Source organism: Anopheles maculipalpis, chromosome 3RL (assembly GCF_943734695.1).
Source record: "Anopheles maculipalpis chromosome 3RL, idAnoMacuDA_375_x, whole genome shotgun sequence".
NCBI lineage: Eukaryota > Metazoa > Arthropoda > Insecta > Diptera > Culicidae > Anopheles > Anopheles maculipalpis.
The window spans coordinates 33,052,251-33,061,320 of record NC_064872.1 but is presented as its reverse complement, the minus strand read 5'-3'; the positions used below and the strand labels follow the sequence as shown (position 1 = coordinate 33,061,320).

Here is a 9,070-nt window from a genome sequence, read left to right as displayed (position 1 = left end):
GCACACAGGAAGAGCGCAGTGGTTGGAGCGGTTCTGGTGAAGTGATATTTGAACGTTTATTGCCCGGTGGGTTAATATTCCTCTTTTCGGCTTTTCGTTTAGCTTAGAGTATGCTTATGATTATAATGTTTGGATGAAAAATTACAACTGACGAATGAAGATTTCTCAATTTCAATTAGATCATTTCCACATGATGTCGGATAATCCCGTACTTGGCTTGTGATGGCTGACAGCCCAGTAGAATGTTGTCTGCTGATTGCTCTTCTTGCAAATAAATTTTAAAGGGTTACATACTCTAGCAATTTATCAGGCTTTTCGATAATGAAATCTTCACCAATTTGTTTTATGAAAATTATCAAAAATAGCTAGCTAAGGGGCGGCCCGGTGGTGTAGGCGACAGCGGCGCCGGTCTTCAAACGGCAGGACCGGGGTTCAAATCCCATCAGAACAGTTCCCCCGTATTGTGGGGACTGACTATCCAACTACTCTAGTCTAGTCAGCCATTCGAGATGGGGGACCGGAGAATCTTACCATCGAAATGCACGAGCTGATCACGAGAATCTGGGAACAGGAAGAATTACCGGAGCAGTGGAAACTGGGCGTCATTCACCCAGTCTACAAAAAGGGCGACAGACTGGAATGCTCGAACTATCGTGCCATTTCAGTCCTCAATGCCGCCTGTAAGACTCTGTCCCAGATCTTATTCCGTAGACTTGCCCCCCTTGCTACAGATTTCGTCGGCAGCTACCAAGCGGGGTTTGTTGGAGACAAATCCACCACCGACCAGATCTTCACTCTTCCGCAGATCCTCCAGAAGTGCCGAGAGCGCCAGATCCCTACGCACCACCTGTTTATCGATTTCAAGGCGGCCTACGATACCATAGATCGAAATGAGGTATGGAACATAATGCAGCGGCACCACTTTCCTGGAAAGCTGATCTGGCTATTAAAGGCCACCATGAACGGGGTGCAGTGCAGAGCGAGAGTATCGAACATGTCAGAATCGTTCGAATCTCACAGGGGTCTGAGGCAAGGGGACGGACTCTCCTGTCTACTGTTCAATACAGCCTTGGAAGGTGTCATACGAAGCGCGGTGCTAGACAGCGATATCCGTGGCACGATTCTCTACCGGTCTCTTCAATTTCTTGGCTTCGCGGATGACATTGACATCGTTGGCAAGACGACAGCGAAGGTGTGTGAGGCGTACACCCGACTGAAACGTGAAGCAACAAGATGTAGATTGATCATCAATGGGACGAACACGAAATACCTGCTTGCCGGAGGCTCTGATCGTGATAGAGCCCGAGTGGGAAGCAGCGTGTTAGTCAATGATGACAACCTCGAGGTGGTAGAGGAGTTCTGCTATCTTGGGACTGTCGTAACTTCGGATAACGATGAAAGCAGCGAAATCCCGAGACACATTGTGGGGAATCGTGCCGACTACGGCCTTCACCGTCTGCTGAGATCCAGAAGACTTCGAGACCGCACGAAATGTGAGATATATCGTACATTGATTCGCCCAGTGGTCCTATATGGCCACGAGTGTTGGACCATCCGAGCGGAGGATGCAAACGCTATTGGCGTGTTTGAGCGTCGCATTCTCCGGACCATCTTTGACGGTGTGTTCGAGCATGGAGTGTGGAGGAGAAGGATTAACCACGAGCTTGCTGAGCTATACGGAGAACCGAACATCCTGACGGTGGCATAGACCGGCAGGATACCATAGCTGGGGCATGTTATGAGGATGGCGGACTCATGCCCCGCCAAGAAGGTATTCGTCAGCGACCCCCAGTTCGGCACGAGGCGTCGGGGAGCACAACGAGTTCGTTGGCTGGATCAGGTGAAGGGAGACCTGTCGGAGATCAGGTGCCTACATGGATGGGAAGCTGCAGCCAGGGATCGAGTTTCCTGGAAATATATTGTTGACCGGGCATGTCACGATGACGTGCTCTTTAAAAGAGCAGCCCATCATGAGAAAATAAGTGAGAGAGTCAGCCATTCGATGGCCTGTATGACCTAGTCGTTTAGTCAAGAAGAAATGGAAATAATAACTTCCAACCAGAATTGCAATTTAACTTTGGGATCTGTAATCAACGATCCATATTTAGCGCATTAACATCCACACTTCAAAATTAAATGGAGCTACTTATTGTAAAGCTTAGTTGAGTTTCTCCTAAGCTTCTAGGTTTACTTAATCGTTATTGTTATAACGATTCATTTATTCAGAATAACATTATCATCTAATCATCACTTTTGTTGGAAAAGGCCATACGTTGTAGAGCAAATATCTCGACAACGTGATAGTGACATCGAAGTTATTCAAAAGTCATACAAAGTTATGCAAAATATATAACGCGGCTTATAATCAGGTGTCAATTACAACTACGTTAACCAGAAAACAATACAACTCGACACGATAGATTGTGCATTGACCTATTTATCTTTCGTCCAACTCATCAGCCCAGACCGCCGAACATTTCTATTGTACGCGTTTCTAAAAACAAGACGAAAAAATCCCCCGACATCGGCAGAACCGATAAATGCTTTATCAAAAAGCTAAGCACACTCACGGCAGGTACAACTATAATGCTCGAAAGCATCGCCACCGTTGGCACAAAATTGGCAAATGAAAATTCAAACACCGGGGGAAATGAAAATACACCACGGAAGCGGTACGACAGATGAAATCATCAGCAGCCATAATAAATAGCTGCGGCAGAGAAAGGTCCGTGGTGCCTTGGGAGACGTCTACCTCAGCCTTCCCCCATTCCGAGCATTTCGAGCCGGATGTCACAGATCGGTTGATTCTCATCGATATTTGGTGACCACGAGATAAGCTGCTTCCGGTAGTCGGGGCCAGTGGCTTCGATCTGTGTGCAAGGGCAATTGAATATTCGAACCAGTAGTGTCCAGCTAACCTGGCCACCGGCGGCAACCGAATAGCATCATGTCAAACCGTAAAGGAGCGATGCCACTCGCCACCGTCAATTTCAGCCGAGTCCTTCTACCAACTACAAGAACAATTCGTTGCGCCCCCCGATGCCGAAAAGTCATCAAGCAAGGAAAGTGCTCGAAACGATTCAGAGGACTTGCTGCTGACACCTCGAGGGGGAATCGGCGAAACAGTTGGTATAGAAAATCAACGCCAACGAGGACGAAAAACAACCGTCCGGTGGTACACACCTGAGCGGGCCTCAGAAATTCCTTCCTGTCGGTTGTAGGACTAACCTAGAAAAAAAAAAGCACACACACAACAGATACGAACCCGAAAACTTCCGCAAATAATTGAAACCAACCAACATACAACGCTCTTCGCCCTCTCTTCCTTCGTGTGGCCAAACGAACCGCTACAAAGTCGACAGATCGCCTGCCGGAAAATTTGCCTACAATAGCGAACAAATTCATCACCTCTTTTGGGTGGTTTTCGACGGTGGTTTCCAGGCTGTGGCGAGTGTACACTACACTCGCGAATCAAATCCTCACCGGAAACGCACAGGAGGCACATTGCTTTGTACGCCATTTGATAAAACTCATAACCCACGATCACGAGCAAGCTAACAAACAAACAAACAAGCAAGCAAACGAATGATCAAAGCCAGCGTTAAATCGCAATCCTAACCAACGACGGGAATTCTCTTCCCCACCCCAGGTTGGCGTGCAATGTTGCCAAAAGTGTGTCACTTTTATCCGCATGCAGAAGTGGGACTTCCGGAATGGGGATGAGATTTAGAGAAAAAAGGGGGTTGGTAGAGGATTAAGCAATATTTAGGGGATGAAGGGAAGCTTAAAGCAAAACAGCGAGACCTTGAAATGTACTTTGACGATCGATATTGTGGTGAAATAACAAAATGTTCTATTTGCGTTAGGCTTGTCGCGATAACCATATTGGAGCAAGACCACCTTTTCTGATAACATATCAAATCATGGGAGTATATATCTAGAAATATCGTATTTCTTGTACAAATATCTAGAAGTAATTTTTAAGCATTCTTTTTACTGTACAATCGCTCTTGGGTGGGAATCTCTTTGCTCCAGTTAGCGCTTCCCCGTGTCGTCGGAAGAATTTGCTGGCCTACTTACTTATCCTTGCTTGTCCAGGAAAAAAAAGGTTACCCAGTTAATCGACCACCGCCCTAATTCTTTCGACGGAGCGCAGAAACACTGGAGCGAAGCTGGAGACACCCGTCCAACCCTGGGATTCGTACGGATGTGGATCGCTCGCCCCAGTAGTACTTCCCCGCTCCGTCGGAAGAATTAGAGGGATCGTCACTAGTAATACTTCTCCTGGTTGGTCCAGGAAAAAAAGGTCAAATCTTGGACCTTAGCGAAACTGCTGGACCCCGACCCCGACAAAAAGCCTTTTCGTCTGATCCAAGTAAATCAGACAACGTTTAAAGGAACTGCGCGAGCAACGATGAGTACTTCAAGGTGGAGCGCACAAAGTTGTAATTCTGTGGCCGTAAAAAAACTAAGCCCAAAGTTCCAATTTGCTTCGAGTATCGCTCTAAGCTCGGGGCTAGGTACAAAAAGCATTTAACTTTGGACCTGTACTTCTAGAGTTTCCGTCATTCACGAGGCCAGAGACGGATCTAAGCAGAATGATCACGTGTAGCCTCCGACTGGGAAGAGCTGAATAAGGAAACTTTTTTCCTAAGGGCCCTCGCCGGTCATGTGAACTGTCCGTCCAGGGATCCGTTCTAATAGAAACTTCAGCTAGTCTAAGACTTTATCATGGGATCAAAATGATTTTGCCGTCTAAGGAACTCCGTGGCCCAGGGGATCTTGTCTAAGCTCAGTTAGACACTCGTAAACATTCCTATGGTTTAACAATGATTTTCTCTTATTCTAAGGTGCTTGAGAAATTAAGGTCTTAGAAAGTGAGTGGTAGAATGAAAATAGCTGCAAACGTGAGTGTTCATAAAATTTTTCAATCAAAAACAGAAACTATTTAAAGAAGAAAGTTCACTGATAACTCAAACACAAACGCAAACCGATCATAAACGCACATATAATCATTTTTATTTGAAATTGAAAGAGAAAAAAATCCATCCACCTGAGGGGCTCCTAAACACTCCAACGAAAACCAACACGAACAATTTGATTATTTCAAAATTTTCAACCAAAAGCTTTCCCACATTTTCTACACTACTTTCTGGCGGAACGACGCCTTTGGTCGGTGCGGTCGAAGAGTATCATCGAGTGGAAAATCGCTACACGTTACAAACTCCTGCCGAATTGCGCTTCGCTCTACTTCGCGCGACGACAAGAAGAACAATCAAACATGAATTATTATATTACATTTAACTAAGCAAATTGATACGAATGTTTGGAAACATAAAAATCGATCATTTCCTAGTGCTCGCTTTCGCTCTACATTGCCTCTAACTTCCGGAACCTATTTGACGGTTGCCACGAGCGGTTGCCCGAACCGCTCGTGGTGTATACCACCAGACAATACCTAATTCGTGTTTTGCGATTTACATAAAGTGAAAAATTATACATTAAAATAATATTGAACTGAGGAACTACTACTGGAAATAAGGATGGGAAAATCCCAGCAACGCATCGGTTCTTTTGTGCGAATGATATCCAGACACCCAAAGACAAATTACAACACCTCTAATAACACAAAACATTCAATCTTTTTTTATCGAGCCAGAGCCCGGCTTAAGCTGTGCCCTCTGAGGGTGATATTATGTCTTGCTTCTTTAGTTATTTCCTTGTAGGACATTCTTACATTTTTTTACGAGCGAGACAAACAATCCTTGATCAAAGAATGTAGAAGAAACATTCGTGTGTCACTTTTCCCCTAACTATGCAAACTGATCAGTGTTATTGGGCTGTCGATCTTAAGGTTTCCTAAATGCTTCAGGGTGCCTCTTAAAAAAACGAATGCACATAAACCATTTTTCTGATTTCCCAAATGCAAAACACACTCACACAAAACAGAAAAATACAGGCAATAGTAGTAGTAGTATTAGTAGTAGTAACTTTATAAAAGAAAAGCATAAATTCAACCATCCAAATATCAAACACAATTTGTCTGCCAAGTGTGCGTGTGGCGGTTAGGAAATGATTATTCCGAATGAAAAGAGTAGTAGTAGGAAGTATAAAATCAAAAGCAAAAATCAATCGAGACTGTCCCCGACAGGGATGCAGGGTTTGTGTGCTAGTAACGTCTGTTCGAATGTCTCATTTGACCTCCACGGTTCGCGCCAGCAAACATGGTCCCGCCGCCGACAGCTCCAAGATCGTTTCTACCTTCCGGTCCATTATTGCCGGCCAGCACGGACAGACTGCGCTGTGCGTTCGGGCAGATCGATTGTATCAGCTGCTGAACGGCCGGTATCGCTTCCTGACCGTTTCGTTGCTCCAGCATGTACCGGCTCTGTTCGGCGATCTTCTTGCGCAGCAGCGCCTGCTTCATGATCGTTTGCGTGTGTTGCTGCAGTTCGGCTTGCGTTGGAATGCGTTGGCTTTGCTGTTGACCACCTGGCTGGTTGGTGGCCGCATTTTCCAGCGAACATTTCTTCAGCAACATCTGACGGAGCGTTTCCGTTTCCTGACAGTTTTGGAGCAGCTGCAGCAGGTACTGTTGCTGTTGCTGCTGATAATTGCGTTGGTTTTGGGCGGCCAACATTTCAAGCAGTCGCTGGAAGGACTTTGCATCACCGGTGGTTGGTAAGCCGGATGATCCGGAAGCGCCCGGCTGGTACGATTCAACACCGGCGGGCGGATGTTGGAGTGCCGAAATTGGCAGTCGACCTGAACCGGCCTGCCGGTTCTGGTGTTGCGATGGTGCACTGTTGTAGTGATGAGTGTTCCGTTCGAGTGCAAAACGGACGTGATGTTGGGAATGTTGCGAGTGATGGTTCTGATAATGATGTTGTCCACCAATACCACTGCCCGATGCAACACCACCGTTCCCACGGTGATAGTATTTACTGAACCGGGAACTAGACGAATCACCCGAATCGCCGAGAATCGAATCAAACTTCATCAATTCCTCAAAGTTGGATACGTTTACTCCCCCACCACCACCGGAAGACGAACATCCGGCGGCCATCCCGGACAGCTTACGACCATGTCCGCCGCCGTTGTGGTTCATATCCGCCGGACCACTCTTGGTCGGTGTACTGCGAGCCGGTGGTGGAGAACCATTGTTCGAGGTGGACACACTCTCACCTTCGCCGGCACTACCGGAAGTGTCGTGTTTCGCACCACCATGATGCTTCGGGTGAACGTGCTCGTAGTGGAGCAGCTCGTCAAAGAAAGCTCCCCGCTGTTTGCCACACGGCGGCGATGCCTTCAACGATTCCGATACCGTGCGACTTACATCCTCATCGAAGCCACGCAATTCGATCGTATCCAGACGGGAAGTGGGACCACCGACAACCCATTCCGGTTCCTCCTCGATGATCGTATCCTGCAGACGCATCGCACTGCCATGTCCGGAAGGGTCACCCGTATTGTAGCTTTTCACTATCACGTGATGGTTCCGGTTGCTAAACTCATGATTACGTCGAAATCTGCGCGAAAAGAAATAAGGTTGGTTTTATCTGGTCATTTCACTACCTCTGTGGACCACACTAGTGATCCACAGTTGAAACCGTCGGGGACCCTCGGAAACGTCGGGGACCCTCGGAACCGTTCAGAGCCGTTAGAACCGTCCGGATCCGTTGGAACCATCCGGAAAAATCGGTTCCAACATCGAAACAACGATCGTTGGAATAACGGTTCCAACGATTCCAGACGGTTATAAAGTTCTCGGACGGATCCAAGATTCCGTTGGTTCCGGGAGGTTCCGGACGATACCGACCGTTTCTGAAGTTTCCGTACGGTTTCAGAAGGAGTAGTCCCACCTACTTGACTTGACCAAGTTTTGTGGAATCGTCTGGAACCAGCTCCATCTATTTGTTTCTTTTCCCCATCTCTAGGTGCACACCTACCTTGGCGGATTGAAGCCATTGTCCCGTTGTCGATCGTTTGGTTTGCGACCGTAAGCCAGATGCTCGTCGTCGCTACCACCACGGCTCGCCCGGCGTACCCGAGTGTCCTGCTGCTGAGTAAAACCGGTACGGCTCCATATCGGGTACTGTCCCGTGCGCGGATCGTCGATTGCGGCCGGGCGTCGATGAGAAAACGGGCTCTTTCTAAGGGCCAGCAAATGGGCGACCGTGTAGCGGATCACGTTGGCGGCGGTGGCGGCAGCAACATTGAAGGAACCCATCAGGGACGACGGATGAATCGGGTTTTGCGTCGCCGTCGCCGTTGTCGTTGATGTTGCCAAATCTTCCTCGTTCAGTACGATGGCCGGCAAACCGCAGCTCAGGATAGCCGGGTCCAATTCTTCGAGCGATGTCATACCTGCAAATCACATTGACACGCACGCCGGTCAACAGTCGAGTGAGAGATGAAACTGATGCTTAGAAAATGGCGGCAAGATGATGATGACGATGGGAAGTTACGTACTTACGAGACTTTGAAAAAAAATCTCAGCAGGCCACTAGCACTACTAACCACCACTACATCACCAATTCTATTGACAGAACGAACAAACATACACAAAGACGAAGTTCTAGAAGGTTCAACAAGGAAGTTCTACACAGCTAATAGCTAAATAGCAAAAATGCTGGGCCGTATGTGGCACGCCGCACTTACCTGGCTCGATAAGCAGCTCCGAACAATTTTCATATTGTTCACCATGCCGCAACGACATTGTCGTCGTGTCCGAATTAGCGAATTTCATCATATCACCCGGTTCAATCGCTTTTCTTTCTATAGGCGTACGTTGCCACAGGTAACTACTACACAATCGCACACACGGCAGATGCTGTCTTCGAAAAGAGAGGCACGAAAGTTCAATGAACTTTGCTCTCGTCGGAGTTTGAAAAGATGGCAACGCAGCGACAGAACACAATATGGTTGCACACTATATTTCTATTTCGCAGTTCTTTAAATATGGTACAATATTTTTGTTGTTTTTAACAGTTTAAAATCGAAGCAATCAAACACATTGAATTGAAGCGTACGTAAGCAATTAAAAAAAAAACAGGATGCTTGCTTCCTC

General features: G+C 47.1%; 1 protein-coding gene across 1 annotated transcript; it reads right to left on the bottom strand.

Moving 5' to 3' along the window:
• Positions 1-6,169: 6,169 nt before the first annotated feature.
• On the bottom strand, positions 6,170-8,766 carry LOC126564336 (protein cup-like). Its single transcript, XM_050221352.1, has 3 exons — positions 8,662-8,766; positions 7,950-8,367; positions 6,170-7,529 (listed from the first exon to the last, which is right to left on the bottom strand). Exons 1-3 carry the CDS (start codon positions 8,750-8,752, stop codon positions 6,170-6,172), a joined length of 1,869 nt encoding a protein of 622 aa, XP_050077309.1. The 5' UTR covers positions 8,753-8,766.
• Between the last annotated feature and the right edge of the window lie 304 nt (positions 8,767-9,070).